Raw genomic sequence first — 23837 nt, forward strand, 5'->3', positions numbered from 1 at the left:
CTCTGTCTCGAGCTCTTGATCTATCTTGCTCACCTACTTTCTACTTCATATACGAATCATTTTTGATACCCAATCTGTTTACTACAACCACCTGCTTCATCATGACGACCCGATACCGCGTTGAATGTGAGTTTGCTTGCTGCCCCTCGATGAAGACCGAGTGGGTGGAACTGACACCACCCACCAGACGCCCTCAAAACTCACCGGCGCGATCAATTCATCGAATGGATCAAGGGCCTCCTCGCCGTCCCCTTCGTCCTCTACTCCCAACCCCACGGCGTCTTCGAATACCCCCCATCCTCGCCCGAGCTCGGCACCTCCCCTCCCGGCTCCCCGAACCCCATCCTCATCAAGGCCCGCGAGGAAGCCCACCGCCGCTATGCCGAAATCCTCCACGACGTCGAGCTCATGATAGACGACCATATTGCCCACCAAAACGACCCCGACAACCCCTTCCCCTCCAAGCTCAAACTCCTTGTCCCCTCCATCGGCCCGTTTTTCACCCGCCTTCCCCTAGAAGCAGCATTCAAATTCCAAGACCGCAAACGCTACATCTCCTCCCGCCGCTTCGTGTCTCCCTCCTTCAACGACGTCCGCCTGATCCTAAACTCAGCCCAGCTGATCTCGGTGACCTCCACCACACCAGGCAGCACCCTCCAGCTAGCCACCTTTGACGGAGACGTGACCCTCTACGACGATGGGCAATCCCTCGAGCCGACCTCCCCCGTCATCCCGCGGCTGCTGGACCTCCTCAGGAAAAACATCAAGATCGGCATCGTCACCGCGGCGGGCTACACCTCGGCAGACCGGTACTACGCCCGCCTCCATGGGCTGCTGGACAGCATCGCAACCTCGGTCGATCTGACCCCCATCCAGAAACGCTCCGTGATCATCATGGGCGGCGAAGCCAACTACCTCTTCCAGTTCGACCCCGCCTCGGAGCACCTGCTCTCCCCCGTCCCGCGGTCAGAATGGCTCACGGCCGAGATGCTCCTCTGGGACGACCGGGACATCACCCAGCTTCTGGACATCGCCGAGGCGGCCCTGGCGGACTGCATCGAGACCCTCAACCTCCCCGCCGTGCTTATGAGAAAAGACCGCGCGGTGGGCATCATCCCCTCCCCCCCCCACATCCGCATCCCGCGCGAGTCGCTCGAGGAGACGGTCCTCTGCGTGCAAAAGATTCTCGAGCTGTCCTCGGCCGGGAGGAGCAAAAAGGTGCCGTTTTGCGCCTTCAACGGGGGCAACGACGTGTTTGTGGACATTGGGGACAAGAGCTGGGGCGTGACGGTCTGTCAGAGGTGGTTCAGCGATCCCGAGACGGGGAGGCCGATAAGGGGGGAGAACACGCTGCACGTGGGCGATCAGTTTCTCAGCGCGGGGGCCAACGATTTCAGGGCGAGGAGCGTGGGGACGACGGCTTGGATTGCGAGCCCGGCGGAGACGGTGGAGTTGCTGGATGAGTTGGGGGAGCTGATGGGGAAGAAGATGTCTTAGGCCGGTGGTTGGCTTGGATCACTGGGTGGGGGGAGGGATGGTGATGGTAATGATGATAGTGATGATGATGATGATGATGATGATGGTGGTGGTGGTGGTGATGATGATAGTGATGATGATGATGCAGGATGCAGGATAGCAATGGAAGGGGAGATGAAAGATGAAAAATGTGGTTTGGATAATTCAACAAACAAACAAACAGACACTTTTTAATGCATATAATGATGAAGCTCACTTTTTACATGTCATTATATGTGTATCAAACTGCTTTACTCGTTCTATCTACCACACGACATCAAAGAAGACATATTTCACTTTACCTTTTTTTTTTTTACCTTTTTTCTTCTTTTTTTTTTTGGGATGCAACCTACGTTTCTCCAACAAAAACACATCCTTGATCTCAATCTCAATCTCAACCTCATTTCAAATATATATACATATATATAAAATATAAAAATTTAAACAAACGGATCTCAAGAGTCATGTTTGTTTTAAACCCACATGGAGTGATTCATAAGGTAAGGTATATATATATATATAGGCGGAGGGGGTATTCGTCTCCTCTTCTTCTTCATCCTCCTCAACAAACAAAGCTAACACTCAACAGACAAAAGAGATAGTAAAAAAACAAAACAAAAAAAGGCGAAAGGGGGGGGGAGGGGTGTTAAGGGGGGGGGGTATATTCCGCAAAAAAAACAAAAAAAAAACAATCCAAAAATCCAAATTCCATCAAAGACATCCTCCTGAAACAAGAGTTGTGATCAACAACTCCTTTATGCTAACATGCTATATTCCCGACCTTGCTCCCATGATGACCCATCCCTAATTCCCATGACAGAGAGGCCTTTTCCCCCCAATGCCAATGCGCGCATGCTGCCGTATCTTTTATGTGTGTATCTCTTGACTTCTCCCGCCCCCAATAAAAAAATCTATGTGATTGATGCTTTCCCCCAATGTCTTGCATGCAGCCGATGTATATATGATGCTTCTTCGTTTTTGTGTGTGCCCACCATCACCAGCCCGTTCCCGCTTCGAAAGTGGAAGAAATAAATGTTTGGAACAGTGGGGGGACGTGTTGCACAAAAGACACAAGAAAGAAGAACCCCGTATTAAAATAGGTACAGTGATGAATCATAGAAATCGTAAACACACACACTTTCGGATCGTCAGGGTGGCAGGCAGAGAAGAAAAAAAAAGAGAAAAAAAAGAAAAGAAAAAAAGAGAAAAAAAGGGGTATCTACCACCGAGACGACCCAAACGGGGCTCCAAAATTGTTGCTCTTCTTGATCTTGAGCGGGATCTCAAAGTCCTCTTCGTCGTCACCGCTCTTGGTGCTGCTGTTGTCTTTCTCGGTGGTGCTAGAGGCATCGGATGTCTCAGACACGGAGGCGTCGGCCTGGGCCTCGGCCTCCTCGGACGAGTCAGCATCCTTGAGCACAGCCGGCAGGGAAGCCTCGCGGTCCTGAGCTACCTCCTCCAGCTTGTCGGACAATCTGCGAAAAAATATCTCGTCGTGGGCAGGCATGTTGCGCACCATCAACGGGCCTTTTAGACGGACGTCACCCTCGCTGGGCTCATAAACCTGCTCGGGGTGGTCATCTGCCGAGTCGGCATCGGTGAGCTGCTGTGCGATCTCGATAGCATGCTGTTCCACCTGCACCGCCGCTTCAGCCTGGCCGAACGCACCGTCACCCTGCTGAATGGTCGGCGTGCTTTCGCCGCTGCTTGTAGCGGTCGCAGCCCCGGATGATGCAACAGTGGTCAGAAGCGACAGGGAGTGACTGGGAGTGTGGCCGGCGTGCATCGTCAGACGGGCCGACTCATGGGCCGCCAAGACCTGCAACGTCTCAACCTTGGCCGCGCGTGGTGCTTTGGCTTCGTCTGATGAGTTTTGTGGGGAAGAAGACCGGCTAGACGCATTCGAACCTTCGACCGATGGACCATCTGTGAAGGTGGGCTTCTGAATGGCAGGCGCCTTGAGCGGAATTCCCTCCAGCTCTGGGATGATCTCCTGGATGTCGACAACCGGCACAGGGGTGCTGCCGTCGGTTTCGGATGCTGTGGCTGAGATGGGCGAAAGGCCGGAGCTTGGGATATGTCCAATGGAAATTCTCTCGGGGAGGGGTTCCAGAACATTCGATGCCGTTCGGAGCTGGGGAAGAGAGCTGTGCTTCAGTGCCGGGCCTGGCGATCCACCCAAGCTTGCCGGGTGGAAAACTGCAAGGTTCTTGGGGGCAGCGGGACCGTTGCTTTGAGACGAGTGGGAGCTCTTCATGCTCTCTGGTGATGCTTCCCAAGCCGCGCCTCCACGCAAGCCACTCGCTGACGAGAAAGAGCCTTGGTCCGACAGGACGTTGCCGTTTCGTGGCGAGAGCATGTTGCCAGCACCGCCCAAAAGCTGATTCTGCAGGTGTTCGATTTGCTTGAGGAGGAGCGCCCTCTCAGTTTCCCACTCGGCGCGCTCCTCCTCCATCAATGCGCGCTCCTCCTTGTAGACCTCCTCTGCGCGTTCGCGGTTGGCCTCCATATACTTTCGCTCAGCTTCCCAAGCCTCTCGTATCCGTCCGTTCTGGGTGAGGAGTCGTCGAATCAGGGAGGCTTGAGAGGCACTGCTGTTGGAATCTGAAAGGGAGCGCGGGTGGCCACCGGGGCCGTTGAAGCTCAGTCCATGGATGGAGCCGCCGGTGGAATCCTGGCTGGACCGGGGGTTGTTTTCTTGGCCAGCTGGCGATGCTGTGCTCTGTCGCGCCTGTGGTGGGACGCTGCTGGATCGGTACTGGTCGTTCAAGATGTGCGGTGACAGGAACGACTGCTGGTGTGGACCAGGACCTCGAACACCTGGCGACAGCGGTGAATAGACGTGTGCTTTTGGGTTGCCGTGTATCCTCTGGTCGAAGTAACCGGCAGCACCTCGAGGCAGCGTCAAGGGCGATATGATGGTGGAAGAGGTATCGCTGGAGAGGGTGGTGGGAAAAGACTGGCGCACATCGGATTCCACAGCGCCAGAGGGCCAAAAGGCATCCGAGGGAAGTTTTGTTGCCAAAGTGGCCATGGTTGCTATCCAGATTCGGGTTTTTCTTCTTCTTCTTCTTCTTCTTCTTTTTTTTTTTATTTTTTTCGGTAGGTTCGCAGGCAGTTGACGGGTTGGTGAAGATAAAAAAATAAAATATAAAAAAATAAAAAGGGCGCAATGGATAGTCACCAAAGGGTCCAGAATTGGCAAGGGGACTCGCGGCTCTTTCTACTATGTGGTTGATGTCATCCCACGATCTAGGTTCGGACGGTTGTGTACACCTCGGCTAGGAACTGGGCTAAGGGCCGTTTTGGGTCCTCAGATGATTTGCTGCTCGACTTTTGTGACCTGTTGGCAGCGGGCGCGGCGTGGTTGGCAGGAGTGGAGTTGCGACTGCGACAAGTCGGCATGTGCTTTGGTGCAACTGGGGCATAAGGTTCCGGTCGAAGGGACGAGCGTGCCACGAGGCCCGAGAAGCTGGATACTTGGACGACTAAGATGTGGTGTGGGCTTGTTGGTTTGGTGTGTTGTCGAAGAGAACAGCAGGTGGTCGAAACACTTGGGCGGAAACGGCGGGACCGTCGAGGGACAGAGAAGAGTGTCAGGTCGGGGGCCAGCAGAAGGATGGGAATGTTTGCGGCACGGGGGCATGGAGTTTTGAAGAAGGGACGTGGCAGGGTAGGCAGCCTTGCTCAGCTGCTTGGGGGGGAGCACTCCCTGTCTGCCAGCAACCAGCTGAGAGGGTTGTGACGAAACACGCGATCAAAAAAGTGGTCCCTCCCGGCGGCATCTGCGGGTCGCATTCCCATTCAGCGGGGAGCGGCACTGCAACACAGAACCCTCAGCATATTTCCCTTCCCCCCTCCCCCTCCCCCCGCGGCCCATCAGCCGGTTGGCCCAAGCGAAACCACGAGTGCCGCCTTCCAGTTTTGGTTTGTCGATGTGTTTCGTACAAGTATATTCACTTTCTATCTCGGATGCTACTCTTTTTTCAACAACAGAACAGCATCTATCTGCCCAAAGACCAGCCGGCCGGCGGTAAACAAATTCGCCGGACTCTGCCCGGCCATCCTTGACACTTGGCGGTGGCTTTGTGGGGACGGGCGGCAGTTGGCCAGTTCCAAAAGGATACCGCCTTTTTGTCTGCTGAACAAACAAGGCAAATAAATAGTGGACACGCTTCCCATCTACAAAGGTCAAAAGCAGAGCATCACCGCCATCGACCTGGCAGACTGATGTCGGGGATAGAGAGTCTCTCTGACTCTTCCACTGTAGAGTCAACCGGGGGCTTGGGAGGAAAAGAAGCTGCTGTGGATGTGTTGGCACCACACAACTAAACTCCTCGGTACAAACCGCCCCGGCAGTCAGCAAGGGTCCACCGACACTTTCTATGCCTTTGCAGCCGTTCCTGACAGCTGCAACCCCAGTCCGGCTTTGGGAGGCTTCATTGGCTGCCCTACTTTGTTTCAAACCCGATGTTGCTCTGTCAAATGCCTGGTTTTCGGTCCGAAGCCGTCCTATCAAACACCAAAACACGACATCTGAAGCAAGTCAAAACATTTCCAAATAGAAACAAAAGAACATTGTTTCTCTATCATCAAACCCTAGTTCCCCCGAGATCGTGCTAGCGCAAGCAAAAACCCCCAAAAGAGAAAAAGACCCCCTGGGATGGCCGGGGTTTGATGCGGGGAGCGGCCCGCGGACGCCCAGTGGGATGATCTGGCCAATCACACGCTCAAAATGCCATCTTTGCCGGATCTGATTGGGCACAGCAGGTCCCCAATCCATGTTGTGCATCTTTTCTCTGTTCTGTCGTTGCGGGGGTTGGATGCACCTTTTCGATAAATTCATGGTCACGAGGAGGGTTTATGAGCAGACTCCCACGACTCGCAGACCGTCAATTTGCCCTCCCCCTCCCCCTCGCCCCCTCGTGTTTTCTCCGCATTTTGGGCAGCTCGAGGAATCGAGATGGCGTGCGTGCGTGCTGTGGGTGATTGTTGGTGGGTGATTGTTGGTGGGTGAATGTTTGTGGGTGGTGTTTGTGGGTGAGGGGAACCAAAAATGGGGTTGCATCAACCAAAAGATGCCGTGCGTTTTTGGGGTCTTTGCCCCCGACGATGAGAATGGAAGCGGAAGCTGCGGAAGGGTCCCTTTTTACATCAGGGTCTAGGACCCCTAGGGAAGCTGTCAGTCCAGGACCCTGGGGAAACTGTCAGCCTAAGGCCGGAACCCGGACCGGAGTGTTTGCTGCTACCAAGCAGGTGCCACGCAGGTGTTGATCGTTATCCAGTTTATCAAGTTGATAAATCAACCGAGCTCAGCCCGCCACCGGTTTGGACTTGGCTGCGGAATCGACGGAGCAAGAAGCTGTATGCGGAAGGCCGGGCGGTAGTAGTTGCGGCTGATGTACGGCCAGCAGAAGTGCTGCCCACCTCGGGCACGGATGAGGCTGGGCTAATCATTTAGGATATGATATGAGAAGAGGGAGGGAGGACTTGCACAGAATGCTTCTTGTCTGGAGAGGACCAACCACATGCTGCGGACTACGCCTGCGCCACCGCATGCTCTCTTCGAGGGAGAACATGTAGATGCTGTGGGTTGTCTGGCTACGGATGGAGGAAGAACTGCAAATGAATGTGGACAGGGTAACAGGACAGAAGGCGAGGGAGTCACTGGACATTGGTCTCCCAAAAACCGCTGGAAGGAAAACACAAGGGACAAATCGAGATATGCTAGAGACACTCTCTGACTGGAGACATCGGGGCATCGTGGGGGATCGCAAGCAGGAGAACAGAACTTGGCACACTAGGTACGGATGTTGGGGAAAGCTGATATCCGACATGCAGGTGTTCAACACAGCACAATTAGACGTCGGGCCATCAAACATGAGCCTTCCAAGATCAGCCACGAGATCTCAAAAACAAGCACAAAAGCACTGTCAGACTCGAAATAGGCATCGAAAGCAGACAGCGAGAGGCATTCTGATCAGAAAAGAAGAGGCCCAGATTATTTTTCCCACGCAACCATCCAGAGCCCATACCGTTCCGATTCCGACCCAAACATCCCATCCATTATTAGCCCAGGATACCATTATGTCTCGTCAACAGCTCATTCCACCCAAAAACCCCCCCTCAAAGTCCTCCCAAAGTCCTCCCAAAGTCTTCCCAAAATCCTCCCAGAGCCCGCCCGAAGCCAACCGCCTCAAGAGCGGGAGAAATAGCGCCCCATGGGCGAGTTGGGATCCAACATGAGTCTCAGGTGCGGCGGGTTGTCCTTGGTGAGGCAGTTGCCACAGATTTTGGGACTATACAGCAGAATCAGTCGACCAAGCATATCGAGGGACAAGCAAGTGGGAGAGCAAAAACACTCACGACTCCTCAAACTCCAAAATCTTGGGCTCACACCTGGCAATTTCGCCATACTGCTTGTACTTTTCGCAATGCTTGGTCGCGAGCCAGCGCAGGTGGCCGCAGGCAAGGTACTCTCTCTGATCAGCGTTAGCACATGGGCCGTGGGGGCGTTCACGAGCGCTTGGTTCAACACGCGAGGAGGGGGGCGGGAAGATTGTGGAACGAGAAACAGCACAAGCAAACGGACCGGACAGGACAGAGATGGAGACCTGCCCGGAAGCGAAGACGAGGAATACAGTACAGCAGAGGGACAAGATACAACAAAACGACAAAGCATGACGAGCATGATAACAGTGTGATGGGAGGAGGTCAACATCCACAAGAAAACAAAAACATAACAAAACAAGCGGCCGCGACTGGAATGCGACGACAGAACAACAGCCAGAAGGGCGAGAAAAAACCATACGAGAGCCAAGCAAGACTGGGAGAAGGAGAACAAAGATTTTGAGGGCATACCTGCTTGTACTCGCACATGATGGGAGATTATCCTGTGACCTGGTGTGGTATGGTTCAGGGTGCCTGAGTGAGTGGTGAGCGTTCGAGAGATTCGAGAGAGGTGTTGAGTCTGCTGAGCGAGAGAAGTGTTTGGGTTATTGAACAAGAGAAGTGTGTTTGGGTTATTGAGCAAGAGAAGTGTGTTTGGGTTATTGAGCGAGAGAAAAAGTGCTGACGGGCTAACGCGGGGTACTCTTTACACTTGATATTCAGGGCAAAGTCGGTCTCAGAGTCGCTCTGGAAGGAGAGCGGTGTTGAGGGGCGGTTTGAAGGGCGGTGGTATAAGGCGGTAAGGCGACGAGAATTATGACCAACAACTGACCCATAAAAGAGTGTTTGTTGGAAGGAACGAGTTGATAGACGACACAACTGCTCTGGAGAAAGGTGATTCCCTCACACTCTGAACGACCGGACGTCTCCCTCCATTTATCATGATCATTATGGTGAGTGGGATGGAGGGGCTGGTAGAGGGCGGTAGGATCGCCATGCCGGTTTCTTTTTCCGCTGAGACAGCGGATAGCCTTCCTGTTGGTAGATAACTGACAAAAGAAGCAACGCAAGCCAGGGAGGAAAAAAAAAAACTTGAACTCAAACCGACTTGGTATGTGACAAAACATTTCACTCTGCCTCGCCCAACCGCATCGCTGGCTTTGTCAAGTAACGACCACTCACCAATGATGTTTGATAGTATCACGAAGCAGAACTGAGACTCAAAGCCGATCAAGTCTTCTGGCCACACCATCATGACCACCCAGAGCAAGAAACAAACAAGCTCTTCGGGCAGTCATGGAAGCACTCGGCAAACTACTTCTCCGGACTCACATCTCACATCCCCGTGGTTGCTTTTTCCTGCTGAGCTGAAAAGTGACTGGCGAGAAAGGGCGGCATGCCAAGTGCATGCCGACATGGTGCGTCGTGCTTGTTTCGGTTCATGAGAGACGATCCGATACCTGCAACAACAAATAGCAACCAGCTCGGCCAGCTGTTTCGGACAAGTCATAAGGGTGTTCACCGCGGGTACGCCTGCCTAACTCCCCGTCGGGCTCTGAGTCGTTCGCGCTGGGACGGGCCACAAGACAAGGCGTTCTAGGTCTTGCGGTGCTCGGACACAAAACCCCCTTGCCTGCCGCTTCTCGCCGCCCGGCTCTAAATGCGGTGGCTTTGTGCTCAATGTCTTTCTCACGCATGGGGCAAACGCCCAGCACGTGAAGGGTTGGCGGTGAGGTGCTACAGTGTCACGGCTGTCATCCGTCAGAACAAGGCAATTGTTGCACCAAACAGTCAACCATTTGGACGATGGCCAGTCCAGCTTTCATCACTGTCAAGCAAAGTAACGTTGTCTTCTGCCCTCGTTCACAAGTCTAGGCCGGCAAAGCTCACCTGCAAGTTCAAGCTTCAAGAAGCGTGGTGATGACCGATCAACCATCTGCTGATCTGCGTGCATTGAGCACAGTGTCGCAAATACAGCTATTCTTACTCTCAGACTTTTGCTATCGAGTTCTCCTGATTTCGATTCCTTCGGCCCCAGTCACATTTTCCATGTCTCTTTCCCTCATTCTCTCATATCACCCAAAGAACCTTACAGTCAGCCAACTTGGAGCACGCCATTGATTCGTGGTCGACACTTCCACGATTGCTTAGCGTGTCACGACATAGGTACAAGGCAAGAAGAGAAAAATCAGTCTGTCGCGAAGGGCACTGCTGCATGGAATCACCTGGACAGAGCTTCTGGAAGGTTTGCCTTGCACGACCTCATCTACGATGGGCCTTGATCCCCGTCCTTTGCGGATGGCTTTACCGCTGGAGGATACGGATAGCTGATGCGACGGGTGGTGGCATAAGGGCCAAGTGCTGACCATGCTGTGCTCTCAACGCCGTGCAGACAACAAAAGATAAAGTAGAGAGAGGTACCTGCCTCCCCATACGACTCTCACATGCCTAACTGCAGACCAAGTCCAGCAAAACCTCTTGGCAAAGGTGACTCTCGGGCTCTCTAGAAGGAGTGTCTTGCCAAGGGTGGTGATACCTGCCCGTCTGAGGAGGTGAGAAGAGAGCTTGCGCAAAAGGCTTTCGTTCATACTCACCCACCGCTAGCAAGACTGTAGATAACAAAACCGACAGGACGGTTCTACGAGAACTTGGAAGGTATGACAGTATGACGGTATAACCCAGCATGGATCTATCAAAGCAATAGTCACCCCGAACGCGAGTGTACCACCTGCCAAGAGACTCCCTGTTGCTCAACAGTCCTCATCCCAGGTGTATCACCTGCCAAGAGGCTCACCGCGCCGCTGTTCGGTCTTCTCTCGTAGAAAGATTGCAGGTGTAACACTTGGCAAATCTGCTGTGAAAAAAGATAAAAATACCGAGTGCCGTCTTGGCGGGCTCTTTTTTCTTGTGGTTGTCATTTTCAGAAGGGGGTTGGGGGTTGGGTTACTCAGAGGACAAGGCAGTGTGAAATGTGAGTCGTTGGGTTGAGATGAGAAGTCTGTATCAGTCATAGGTATTCCAGATAAGAATGACAAGGTAGGTACTTTAAGTGCTGTCGGGGTAGAGAAACCATCGCGGCTCTGTCAAGCTATTCTGTGTAGATAGGCTCATGTTTCAGGGGCGATGCTTTTGACGCGTGGATCACATACGCGGTCAATAACAGGGCTTGAAGCAGAACAATCCTCTGGTTCGTCTTGATTTGGTCCTGTATTCTGTATTGGGTGGGACACAAAACTTGGCAGCTCACGTCTCTGTGGTCTATCACAAGAGGCCGAGTCGTTCAGTACCTATGCTATCACCTCGTCAGCAGCGGCGATGATTTGCTGTTCGAAGCTTCGGCGAGGCTTCAGATATCTGGGTAGCTGTGAGCTGTTCTCGTGTAAAGCGGCAATAGTACTCGGAAGTTACTCAAGGGTAGTCTTGAAAGTGCTTGTGTATGTCGGTGGAACATAGAATGGCTCGTGAGCTGAGTGGCAGTATGGCATTTGTTCAGGGGTTACACCAACTTGCACCATGCTCACACGGTTTAGCCATGCCATTAGAGAGACGATCTTCGAAGAGAACCCAGAGTCGGAATATGGAAAGAGTTTATTAGTCATGTTATAGGTTTCGCCATGTTGAGGTCGAAACAATGAAGGACATCAGTCCCGTTCTAAGTTCGAGCAAACATATATCACTTCCAAGGCAATACATAGGTACTTTTTCCAAGTTCTGAGGAGTACAGCTATGACCACATAACAATGCTGTCTCAGTATCTTAAGTCTCAGGAGCAGGCAAGGTGTTGGGAGAATCGCTGACTACATATGCAGTGATCGTTATACCTGCATTAAAGACTCTTAACCGGTGACCACGTCTCGAGACTGGGGTCTTCTTCATTCTTGATCCAAAAAAACCAGGAAATAGTCTGCGAACAGGCCCAGGCCGACACTTGTGTTGTACAGCAGAATGTTTTTGAGTCTAACCCCGAGAAAAGAGCAGCGCCTTTTTTGGTAAACCCTAGAAGGAAAAGGGGTAAGAGCAGTGCTCAAATGTAATGGAAGCAATGTAATGGAAGCAATGTAATGGAAGCAATGTAATGGAAGCAATGTAACGGAAGCAATGTAATGGAAGCAATGTTATGTTCTTTGAAGGGAACACATCCTTCCATAACAAACACCACAAGGCAGCCACCCAGAAAAAGAGATGTAGCTAGTAACTAACTAACTAACTAAACAACACCAACAATGACAAAAAAATAAAAATAAACATAAACAAACACTCCCCTCAGACCAGGGAACGAAACCATTGGGAACTGTGAGGCTCGAACTCACGACCTCAGGATAACTCTGATGTTATGCAACCAGATCATATTTCTCCTTGTCATCAAATCTGACAATTTTCATATGAGACCTGCGCTCTTCCAACTGAGCCAAGCTCCCTGTTTTCCTGTCATGTTCTCCTCCCTTCAGAAACTTTTCCCATAAAGCTTTTCCCACTTCTCCTCACAACTCCCGAGTCAGTCCGGTGGACTCTCTCTCCCAAGCCCCCCATGTGGAGAAAACCATGACTTGTTCCCAGGATAGCGCCTCTTCTTCCCACCGGCACTTGCTCTTATCCAACCTCGTTGGCTTTTCTTGCCAACACGCAACGCCCCCCGTCCCCCAAACAAAAAGAAGACAGGGGCCAAACTCGCCCAGAATGACTGGAGATCAAACCATGAAACGTGGTCGCGTGATACTCGACACTCCTTGTTTCCCCCTTTCCTGCCTCCCCATGCAATGTGTCAAGGTGTTTTGGACAGCTGTTCTTTTGTCTGCCATCGACATCAACAATCAAACCTTGCGTGGGGGGAGGGGGGGGGGGAGAAACACAAAACCAAACAACACTTGCTTACTTATCCCGCTGAGGCTTCCTCAAATCTACTCTGACACGTGCTACATATCTCAACCTTGATAGGGCCATTTTGTATCCTTCAAAACCCCCTTCCAGAACTTCCCAGAAAACAGGGAAACCCACCACTTGTCTCTGAACGTCCACGCACCTGCCATGTACAAACCTCCTCACATACCGACCTTTGCCTACAGTGGGTTGGAATTGTACGTAAAAACAAAATCTTTTCACAGATCTGCAATCATCCATCGTGACTAATCGGCCTTCTTTGTTTTTCTTTGTTTTTTTGGGGGGGTTTTTTTTGGGTTTTTTTATTTATTTATTTTTTAATTTATTTATTTATTTGTTTGTTTTTTATTATTTTTTTGGTTTATTTTTCATTTTTATGTTTTTTTTTCATTTTTTTTAATGTTTTATTTAAGTTTTGTGTTATTTTTTTTAAAAATTTTATTTATTTTTTATTTTTTACGTACTGTAGAGGCCGAACAAAAGACGGCTGGCTATACATAAAATAAAACAACCGGACCCCGGTTCCCACCCCCCGGTCCCGTGTGTGCAGCCCCCACCACACCCCACCTTGAACAACAACATCACCATTCCCGGCTTCGGTGGTCGGCTGAACATTCATCACCCCATTCCCATCATCATCATCATCATCATCATCATCATCATCATCATCATCCATCGCAAATTCGGGGAGTCGGGGTCCCGGGCCTTACCCTGGTTCGTGGTTTTTGCATCTGCCGTGTTGTGGGATCCACTCAGACCCGCACCCGGAAGGATGGGGGGAGGAGGGCCAAGGACTCGCTCCCGTCACTCGCTCGTTCGGGCGGTTCGGACGGGATCGCGCGGTAAAGAGCGGCGGCGGATGAAATGATAAAACTTGTGCGTGTGTGTGTGTGTGTGTGTGTGTGTGTGTGTGTGTGTATATCTGATAGGTATGAGACACTAGGCTCTACGATGTGGAAAACTAACATCACAAGGAGTGTCTCCCAAAGATGGCAATGGGAATAGTAAGGGTAAATGTCTCTTCTTGGCTGGTAGGTTGGGTGAAAAAGATGCAACCCAAGAAGTCTTGATGACCCTCTTTGTCAACTTGCTTGTTTGGCAAATTCAGATAACACTCCAAGCCAAGCTTCCACCAGTCGTGATCAAATCACAAAAGTACGTATGGAACCTCCAAAAAAAAAAAGAACCAAGAAACCGAAAGAATTGTGAATCGCGGCTTCTATGGTGGTTCGCTTTTCCCACAACGCGACAGAAAGGACGGCGATTTCAGACGCTTCCACGTAGTGCAGCAGCAGCTGAACGGTGCCGCCGGTCAGCGGACCCGGCAAAGACGGCATGGCGGGAATAACAAAAGGAGCCCAAGGCCAGAGGGGGCGCACGACTTTTCCGACAAAAGCTTAGCATCCTGTCTTGGGGACCACCAAGCAGATGCTCGGAAGCTTGTCGGGGTCACCTCGTGTCATCACCACCTCCGGCCACTCATCGGGCGTGCTTGGGGCGGCAGGGCGTTCTTTGGGGTCCTCGGGAGGGGGGGGGGTTGTTGTTGGGGTTGGCTTCAAGCTGTGCAAACCTGCTCGCTACGTCAGCCGGCCTCCGGGTCGGCGAAAATATGATGGGGTGTGCCATCCGCCCCGTGATGTTGTTCCTCGAGGATCCGAGCACTTGGGCTACCGGTCTTTTGGGCTTGGTCCGAAGCTGTGTCAGCATCCCATCTCGATATCCCAAGATCATATGTAAATGTCAAGAAAAAAAGGGGTCCTGGGTTGACCGTCTTGGCTTCCTTGCCAAGCGACGGAATACCGATGCCAAGTGGTTCACAGCGTTCTTGTTCGGCTGCAGGTACCGAACTCGTCGATAAGTTCCGCAACAGACGAATGTGAAAGCTTACGAATGTCCTGGTGTTTGCTGGCGTTGGCTTGGTCGTGGCAGAAGGGAAGCAACAAAGCTGGCTAGCGGTCAAATGATGCGACTAGTTGGCAGCTAACTACAGCAAAGTATCCAGTACACCTAGCACTTGACGCCTGGGTCAGCCCAATCCCGAGACGAACCAGATAGGAGAGGTGGATGACGGTTAGCCCTGTCCCAAACAACATGCAAACACACATTGCGTGCGGGATTTTTCCATGTCTATCATGATGTGCTGGCCAGGCTGGCTGAACTTCAACTTGCTGATATCAGACCATGTTCGTTGCCATGTTGGGAAAGTTCAGAGTGCCAAAGGCCGTCGTGGAACGCTTGGTTCCCTCTACCCTATTGCATGGTAGAGCCAATCAGACCGCCCAGACGGGGCAGGTTCCATGTCAGGGGCACTGGGAGGGCATACAGAGTAACGCATACAAACCCTCAATGAAAGCTAGTCCCAACGAACCGATGATATCTCCCGCAAACTTAGCCTCCCGCCTCGGAGCAGGTTGTAAAATAGGGTCGTGAAGAAACGCCGGTTCTGGTCCCAATTCCGCCAAGAGATATGGAGCTTTGAAAAGGGCAGGCTCCCACGAGCACACGAGGGAACTTGGAATCCAAGATGGTCTCTCGTCCGTCACTTGTTCTCCATTGCCCAAGGACGCAGAGGAGTGAGTTCGTTCTGGAGACGAGTTCACGCACCAGAGCGGCATCCACACGGCTCCTCCCATCCAAGAGGGCGGAACACCTCCTCTTCTCCTTCCGCGCCCACACCCCCTCTCCCCATCATCCACATCTGCCATGTTTTGGGTCGTACTTGGGGAACGGATGGCTGATCAGGAAGGCCTCTGTACACCCTGAGCGCGGGGAAAAAAGACTCAAGCCACGAAGCATACTATCGCGGACACAGCAGGACGCATCCGTTGCCGTGTGAATCATGCGGGCTCTGACGAGGTCTTGAGAATACTGCTTCTCAATTGGCAACAGCCCATTGGTGTTTTTCAGTCGACCAGTCCTGAGCGGCAAGCCTCGACTGGCATTGATGTCCCAATCCTGGTCGATATCGAACCCGACGTCGTTTGAAGAGCGGGGAAACAAAAGCAATGGAGGGGAGGGGAATGAACAAGCCTTTCTCGGCATCGCCTTGCAAGGGTGTCTGTCAGGCCTTGGGCTTGGGACAGGCCGACGAGAAAGAGCGAGCAGAGTGACGCGCCGGTGAGCGTCCAGGGATCGGTGAAGGCTTGCCCCTTTGCAGCACGATCGAGCATATCGACTCAAGCCGAGACAGACGAGGCGCAAGAAAGCAATGCCCAGACGGGAGATCGAAACGCCAAGACAGTCTGACGAGCTTGTGAGTTATCTCGACCTATCCAAGCCGGTCGATGCGCTGCCTTGTGTCGCTGGACCGCCGCGACCCTGCGGAACATTGATCTGCTGGCTGGACCGGGAGAAGAGTGAAGTTATGATTCTGATTATCCGTACCCGGTCTCTTCCGCTCTCCTACCACGCGGCAGATTCATCGACGGCGTGATGGGCGTTCGGCGATGGACTGTTGGCTGAGGGGGCCGGAGATGTTTCTTCCCATGGCTGCTGAAGTGTGCGAGTGTGTGGCTGCCAAGCCCCTCCTCTTCTGACAGGGATAAGAGTCCGCATTTAGCAATTATATGGTAATAGCATGTTGCTACAAACTGCACGGGGGCGGCAGGTTTTGTTGGTGGGCGGCAGAAGTGTTGTTGCAATTGGCGTCGTTTTGGGAAAGCTGCAGATGCAGTGCATCACAAGCGAGCCAGTCGATGGGAAATCATGGAGAAGGAACGTGGGGGAAGCGATAACAGGCTCCACTCGCCCTCGGAAAATCGAACGACGATTTTCTTGGTGACGGCTTTCCGTTTTGGGCAGAATGCGTAGCTGGAGTTTGGCTGACAGTTCTGCGCTCATTGGAATGGATGTGGTGTCAATGTTAAGGTCCGGGATGGCTTGTGCGTCCGGCCGGTAAAGGGTGTTGAAAAAGTAACTGGCGGAAACGGATGCCGAAGGAGAGCACGCGGTGACGAACGCCGAGCCCTTGGCAACGGCTCGCTGCGCTGAGTACCTGACATGCCATAAGAACGCCAGGTCGCCGCCGGGTTGCGTACCAGAATGCCCGATAGTTTGTGTCGTTGCCTACCGCTTTTTTGTTCCAGCAATTCCTTGCGTCACGCCCCACGAGCAGAGAGACACAGCGGTCGTTGGAAGATGTCCCAGGAAGCTGGATATCTTAAGTAAGCAACACACGACAAGTGAGACCTCAATTCGGATAACCGGGGCCCACTGTACGACAATAAAGCGACCCCCCCCCACCCCCCCCCCATCAATCGATCAACCGGCAACTCACTGGCCAGCTTGAGTGAGAATCTAGATTCCTGACGGGCTGAGAGAGGCCGCACAATGTAACCCGTCTGTTTCTGAACTTGAACCTGCCGTTTTCCGTGTGACGGGTTTGCTGAAAGAGGAGGCTGAACTTTATTCTCACGGCCGGCCTTGTGGGACCTGCTGGCGGCGGCGGAGAGTGCGAATGTCGCGTGCTGACTTGCCCTGAGAATAAGACAATCCACATTCAGTGCCATGGCACAAGACAATGACGCCCCCAAATCCATTGATTGCAACCCTGTCCGTTTTCTTTGTCATTTGTGTTCTTGAAGGAGCGATAACAAGTTTCCAACTGCAGCAAATGATGCAATGCCGCCGCAAGATTCCCGCTCTGTTTCTTCTGATCAACATGTAACCCCGACCGAGATCAGCCTTCGGCAGGTCGTCGGGATGCACTGGGATGTTGTCGGTGTTGATGGAAGCTGTTTTTGAAGAGACTCGAGAAGAGGACACCACCACCACCAGCCTTGTCTTAGTGCCCACTAGCTCGACGCACAAGGGCAGGGTAAGCGGGGTATCCTCCCCCCTTTCCCGTTAGGAGTGAGGTTATTCTCGCTGCAGTTCTGCTGAACAACGGACACACCACCAAACGATGACGCAAGTCGGCCTTGCAGAGGTCTCAAGTCCTCGGCAGGGATTTGCTCAGTTGGGAAAAGGCATCCATCCGTTGCTTTGGTTCTCGAGGTTGAAGTCTCAAAGCTGAAAATGGCTGGCATTTGAATCATGCAAACGTGCTTTCTGGCTGCCCAAAATACGCGTACCCATTGCTAATCACGCTCAGTGTTTCTGATATCAACTAACGACATGTACAAGGTGAGGCCTTGAGGAGCCACAAGAAAAGGTAAGAAAGAGAAAAGAGCCGAGATCATCGATTGCGTTTGTAAACGCGGTTCAGAGACCCCGCCAAGATGACAGCCCCGATGCAGCCATCGCGCTGGCAAAACCGCCACCCTGCTTTTCCTCCGGGTATAGTGCAGTTCGATATGCGATCAACACCATGGAACGCTCACAACAAAAGCCGACTCGCAGATGATATTGCGGCATATTTAGGAGGAGGGCTTGGTAATTCCTCGAGTCCTTGGCGCAGTGTATACGATAGGGTAGGTTTCAAAGCCGACTGGTCCGACATGCTCCAAGAGAGGGGGTTCCTCTAATAAAGAGATGGCACAAAGCGAGAAATCAAGATAGATACTGGGGCCAACCAGTGAAGCTATCCCATCCCGTCTCTCCGTCTGCGGTTTCTAGAAAAGCCACGAGAAGCGGAACAGACGAACAAGGTAACAAATGTGCCCCGCCATCCACCAGCTCTCGATAACCCCTCTCCCCGCAGCAATTGCTCATCCTCGGCCTCTCGGCGCCTGGTGGGGGTGGAGCCTCCTCCATGCCACCAGCGGAGTCTTTTGTGCCCGGTACGTGCACAGGTTCCAGCCGCCGATGTCGTGCCTGTTGTCACGGGCAGGGGACTCCCCTAAGGCCGTTCTGGTGTAAGTTGAGATGACCTGTAAACTTGAGGTTTTTGAGGTTTTTGAGGTTTCATGGCATTGCTTCAATGCAACCTTCGTTCCAGCAGTGCAGGCCTGTTGCCCGGCAGCCCATTGGACACTCACAAGTAGCCCTCACGGCGAGGAGCTTTTCTGGTGTCACTTGTTCACACCCCGCCCCCCCTCCAACACTTGTTTGATGATTCCACCGTTCTAATTGCAACACGCAGGCGTGCGGAGTGCACCGGGGGAAGCATATCAGCGAAATCACTGGTGGTGAGGTCTGTGGGCCCCCTTGGCGTCTGCAATCTCAGAGCGGCCGAGGAGGTAGGTACCTGTACAGCCGCCTACGATTCAGGCCGCTTCCCAACTCAGATACCGCCACGAGGTTACTCGCTACAACCTCTCTTCGAGTTGCGGTTGCATTTTTATTTTTGATTGTGTGAGCAAAGACGCCTTCGGCCGCATTGGATTGAGCTCAGTGTGCCCGTAACATACCATGTACCTAGTGAGCATGAGAGATGGGGAGACGGGACACACACAGAGCAACCTGAAAGGTAAGGTTGCGTCTCCGAGTCCGCTCTGGCTGGGGTTGAGGGCTTCCAGCTCGAAATGATCCAACCTGCGGTTATGTGTTGAGCGGAATGGAGGAGGACCCCGCTGTGGTTAAGCAAAAGCACCCCAGTCCCCATGGTCCCCAGCGGGTTCCATACAGCCACCCTGGACCACCTAAACGAACGTGCGCTAGCGCTAACACTCACCCCCACCACCCCGATCGCCCAAAAACCCTCAAGAGCGACCCCCCCGGGATCCTGTTGCCCGTAGCTGTCCATCCGTCCCATACATTACCAAACCGTCTCGTCTTCTTGAGCCAAAAACTCGTTTTTCGAATCTTTTCCCCTTTCGAAGCCGACCCATCCCGCGATGTCGTTATAGTTTCTGGCCCACGGGCACATCAACCTTCTTCTCTCTTGCTCTCTCTGTCTTTCTCTCTCTCTCTCTCTCTCTCTCTCTCTCTCTCTCTCTCTCTCTCTTTCTCTCTCTCCATTCCTGGCCGAACAACACCTTCCCATGCGAATCGACCGCCAAGAAGCGCAAGAGACCACCGGTATTTAAACGTGTAGATCTCGGCCGTTTTGGAGACTTGGACCACAGCGCCACGCCCTGCTACAAGCTACACAGGGCTACACAAATCTCGCCGTGCTCATTGAGACAGGCTTGGCAGGGAACGACCAGACAGACAGAAAAGATTGCTTCGTGGTCGACTTGCGCGGCCCTGCATATATATACACCACGGTTTTGCCGGTGAACCTTCTTGCGAGCGCCTTTGCTCCCACAAGCGTCCGCCAAAAAAAAAACCGCAGCAGTGAGCCGCCATCGCTGAGTTCCCAGTTGGCTGATTAATAACGCGAGGAAAAAAAAACAAGAGGGTCCTTTTCCAAGCAGAGGAAAAAGGTGGTGTGTGAGCCCATACCTGCAGCTCGAAGCACCCAGATCCAGACAGGCGTCTTTCTGGCCGTTCCAGCAATAATACCCTTCAGGCATATAGGGTCGATCGGTTACGCCGAGAGTGGTGGTTTGGTGGTCCCCAGATAAGCCAGTGGTGTACCTTACACTATACATGGTTGAAGCTGGATTTCCGGCTCTCTGGCTACTCAGAACCCCTCGTGCCCTGTCCTGCTGTGGTTGTGTTCAATCGCACGCTAAGCGGCGGCCGGACCCTGACGTATTGAAGAACCAGACAAACCGGCTGGCTTTTTGCGTGCCGCTCGTCTGCTCCCGTTGCGCTTTTTATCGCACTACATAATCGGTCACAATGGCGACCATCTCAGCGCTGGCTGCTGCGGCTACGCAGACGTCCTCATTAGGTATCTTCACCCTCTTTGATTTAAGCCACCAACGGCTCCCCCCTTCTTCTGCCACTTCTGCTTCTGCTTCTGCTTCTGCTTCTGCTTCTGCTTCTGCTTCTGCTTCTGCTTCTTCACCTTCCCTTCCTCTCCCTCACCATAGTCAAGAAAGCCTTGTCGTCAACCGAACATTCTGCTCAACTTTTCTCTCTCCAGACCCGTCCTCTGTGCGTCCCAATTCCGACAGGTCCAGCTACTCATCATCGCCACGCCAATATCCCACCGAGCTTACAGATCCCATTCTGGAAGAGGGTGATGAGACCGACAGCGAGGCCGCCAACGAACCCGTCACTCCCGTGAGTGGCCGCCAGTCTCAGGATTTTCAAACGCTTGCCACTCACGAAATCCATCCGGACGTGGCCCAGGAACAGGCCGACCAAAGCGTCACCTCCTTTCCAGCCGTGCGGGCCGGCACCACGCCCGGCTCCAAGCCGCCCCTGGTGCTGAATACTGACGGTGATACCCCGCCGAGAGCACCCCCCAAGAGCTCTTCCTCGTCCGTTATTTCCAACACCCAAACAACACCTCGTGCTGCTGAGCCAGCAACGCCGCCGCCGCCCACCGCCCCCGCCTCCTCGGCCGACCAGGATCCCGCCGCACACCCTCACACCAGGCGGCCCACTTTCAGCAGCTCGTCTCTTCGTCGCAACATGTCGAGCTTTCTCAAACGTGTCACCCATCCGGACAAGTCTGACGCCGTCAGTGGTGTCGGATACTCGGAGCACCCGGTTCACGAGAGCGGACGAAAGGTGCCAGCTCGAAGGTGGTCCATGAACAGGAGTTCGGCTACTACCCGCTCCAACACTCCGCCCTCGCCGGGATCGCCTGTAGAGATGGCTATCCGGAGCAAGGAGCAGGCGTCGACGCCAACCGTGCCCGGCTCCGACGAGTTTGTCAAAAAGAAGCCACGTGCTTCGACCAACTTTTTGCGCTCCCGCCCGCATGTTCCGAACAATGCTGAACTGCAACTCAGACGTCGCGCGAGCAGTTTTGATTACACCAACCAGGAGAAGGTCCTCGTTGCCTCCACGCCACACGGCCCGGTCAACGTTGAGAAGATCGAAAGGCAGATCTGGGAAATGCCCGCGGAAACCGGCACCGGCCTCAAGGCTCGCCGCATGAGCGTGAGCTTGCCTGATGATTTCGTGGTCGACGTGGTCGAGCTGCAGTCGGAATTTGAGTACGAGAACAAGCTGCTCGGCCGCCATGCAAAGTCGGTCGGCAAGGGCGGTCACGGCAAGGTCAAGACGATGGCCAGGAAAGGATGCCCCGCCGAACTCGTTGCGGTCAAAGAATTCCGCCGTAAATCGCGCCTGGAGACGGTGGAGGAGTACGAGAAGAAGATCAAATCCGAGTACACCCTATCCAAGAGTCTGAACCACCCCAACGTGGTCACGACATTTCGACTCTGCATCGACCACGGCCGTTGGAACCACGTCATGGAGTTTTGCTCGGAAGGAGATCTGTACGGGCTGGTGAAGGAGGGTTACCTCAAGGGCGACGACAAGGAGAAGGACCGTTTGTGTCTCTTCAAACAGCTCGTTCGGGGTGTGCACTATCTCCACTCCAACGGCATCGCGCACCGAGACATCAAGCTCGAGAACCTCCTCATCACCAGCGACAGCGCTCTCAAGATTGCAGACTTCGGCGTTTCTGAGGTCTTTTGCGGCTCGCACCCCGGACTTAGAGAATCTGGAGGCCAGTGCGGCAAGAACATGGGCGAAATACGTCGCTGCGCGCCCGGCATCTGCGGCAGCATGCCTTACTTGGCACCTGAGGTGCTGAAGAAGGAGGGTGATTATGACCCTCGTGCCGTGGACGTGTGGAGTTCGGCCGTGGTCATGCTTCATTTAGTTTTTGGTGGTGCCATCTGGCAGAAGGCGCAGGAAGGCGATAACTCCGCCGCTAACAAGAATTTCAACGAGCTTGTCCGTGGGTGGGCGCAGTGGAACGCATCACACAAGGACGCCGAAAACCCGGCCATCACCGAGATGGACTATCCCAAAGTCAAGGCGTTCGACTTTGGCGTCAGACCCCCCGCCCTCCGAAGAGTTCTCCTCCAGATGCTCAACCCAAACCCGGACCAGCGCACCTCGATCCATGACGTGGTCAACAACCGATGGGTCAGGAACATCGAATGCTGCCAGAAGGCCGACAACGAAGAGGCCGACCCGGCTACCACCATGATTGACGCATCCAAGAGCGGCTGTCTCATTCGTAGCGGGGAGAAGCTTTTCTGCCACAACCACCTCCCCCCGAAGAAGCAGTTCACCTCTCATTCTCTGGGAAAGATGCCCGGTAGTGTTGGTTACTGAGAGATTTGTTTTAGTTATGCATGCTTGGCTTGGCAGGTCGGCGAGGAATTTTCTGCGACACACATGCACTGGCGTTACACACGGATCAGGGGATTTTGTGCACCACAGCATAGCGGTTGTTTGGGCGGTCAATTTTTTTTTTTTTTTTTCTACACGATACTTGGCGTAGGGAGGAGCGAGCAATGGCGGTCTTTGCCGAGTTGATTCAACGGCTTTTCAACCACATCGATTCCACACATTCACGCATTCATCCAACCATGACACCCCAATGGTTTCTACTTAATCAATCGACGACCGTCAGGTGCGGGACGAGGAAAGACAAGGGGAGAGAGGGCTTGGCAAGAAGCACAGTACATATATGTCTGAATGCTGTTATAAAGCCTCGAACGGGAGACATTTTGGGAGGCAGGCGATTAGTCTCAAAGTTTCGGGCGGCGGACGAGGGCGGTTGTCTGAACGAGGTCACTTTTCATGACTCGGATGGAGCTCTATTTTTCCCTCAAAAGGAATGCGAGGCCAAGGGAGGTGAATTATCATAACACACACACACACACACACACACACACACACACCACCCACCTATAGTGCCTCTTTATCTAGAAAGAGTGCCCCTTCCTGTTTTCAGTTATTCTCTTTTTCTTTTTCCCTCCTGGTTTTCCCGATTAGACAAAAAATAATTCCATACTGTTAAACTATACAAGATTTATTATCATGGTATCCCGGGTTTTTTTGGTTTTTTTTTTTCTCGATCTGGTGAATGTGAGGTTACTGTGTAAATGGTGATGCATGTGCCAAGGGGGACTTGGTCATGGTGGAACCGTCGGACAAAAGGCGAATGAAGCAAAGGCGGGGGAGTTATCAAACGTCAGTCCTGACTTGACCAAGGTTGGTATCCGGCCGCCGCTGGTTGTATTACCCAGCTTTGCTAGAGTGCGTACCTTAAAGCATCAGGTTTTTCTTTTTTTTATTCATTTTCTTATTTATTTATTTATTTATTTATGTATTTATGTATTTTTTTTAGGTTTTTTTGAAGGGGTGTT

At 52.9% G+C, this 23837-nt stretch overlaps 4 protein-coding genes and 1 non-coding gene across 5 annotated transcripts; 3 read left to right on the plus strand and 2 right to left on the minus strand.

The window, feature by feature from the left end:
- Nucleotides 1–101: 101 nt before the first annotated feature.
- On the plus strand, nt 102–1497 carry ISN1 (IMP 5'-nucleotidase; the record flags this gene model as incomplete). The annotated part of the gene is made up of 2 exons (XM_062886510.1): nt 102–126; nt 188–1497. 2 exons carry the CDS (start codon nt 102–104, stop codon nt 1495–1497), a joined length of 1335 nt encoding a protein of 444 aa, XP_062749600.1.
- A 1237-nt stretch (nt 1498–2734) lies between these two features.
- QC762_120730 (uncharacterized protein) lies at nt 2735–4549 on the minus strand (the record flags this gene model as incomplete). The annotated part of the gene is made up of 1 exon (XM_062886511.1): nt 2735–4549. The coding sequence occupies one exon, from the start codon at nt 4547–4549 to the stop codon at nt 2735–2737; it is 1815 nt and encodes a 604-aa protein (XP_062749601.1).
- A 2833-nt stretch (nt 4550–7382) lies between these two features.
- Nucleotides 7383–9932, minus strand: QC762_120740 (uncharacterized protein). The gene is made up of 6 exons (XM_062886512.1): nt 9503–9932; nt 8616–9471; nt 8377–8439; nt 7882–7997; nt 7687–7814; nt 7383–7538 (listed from the first exon to the last, which is right to left on the minus strand). The coding sequence occupies exons 3-5, from the start codon at nt 8392–8394 to the stop codon at nt 7712–7714; spliced, it is 237 nt and encodes a 78-aa protein (XP_062749602.1). The 5' UTR covers nt 8395–8439; nt 8616–9471; nt 9503–9932; the 3' UTR covers nt 7383–7538; nt 7687–7711.
- A 2258-nt stretch (nt 9933–12190) lies between these two features.
- Nucleotides 12191–12323, plus strand: QC762_0020980. Its single transcript has one exon. It is a non-coding gene; the product is annotated as a tRNA-Met (tRNA).
- Nucleotides 12324–20391: 8068 nt separating this feature from the next.
- Nucleotides 20392–22797, plus strand: QC762_120760 (uncharacterized protein; the record flags this gene model as incomplete). The annotated part of the gene is made up of 2 exons (XM_062886513.1): nt 20392–20443; nt 20639–22797. The coding sequence occupies 2 exons, from the start codon at nt 20392–20394 to the stop codon at nt 22795–22797; spliced, it is 2211 nt and encodes a 736-aa protein (XP_062749603.1).
- Between the last annotated feature and the right edge of the window lie 1040 nt (nt 22798–23837).

The sequence above is a fragment of the Podospora pseudocomata genome (assembly GCF_035222375.1).
Source record: "Podospora pseudocomata strain CBS 415.72m chromosome 1 map unlocalized CBS415.72m_1, whole genome shotgun sequence".
In the NCBI taxonomy this organism is placed as follows: domain Eukaryota; kingdom Fungi; phylum Ascomycota; class Sordariomycetes; order Sordariales; family Podosporaceae; genus Podospora; species Podospora pseudocomata.

What these genes read in the sequence shown, in the direction of transcription:
- QC762_120740 (XM_062886512.1), bottom strand. An exon ending in ATTTTGGAGTTTGAGGAGTC is followed by an intron (nt 7,815 to 7,881) that starts GTGAGTGTTTTT and finishes TCTGCTGTATAG; the next exon opens with TCCCAAAATCTGTGGCAACT.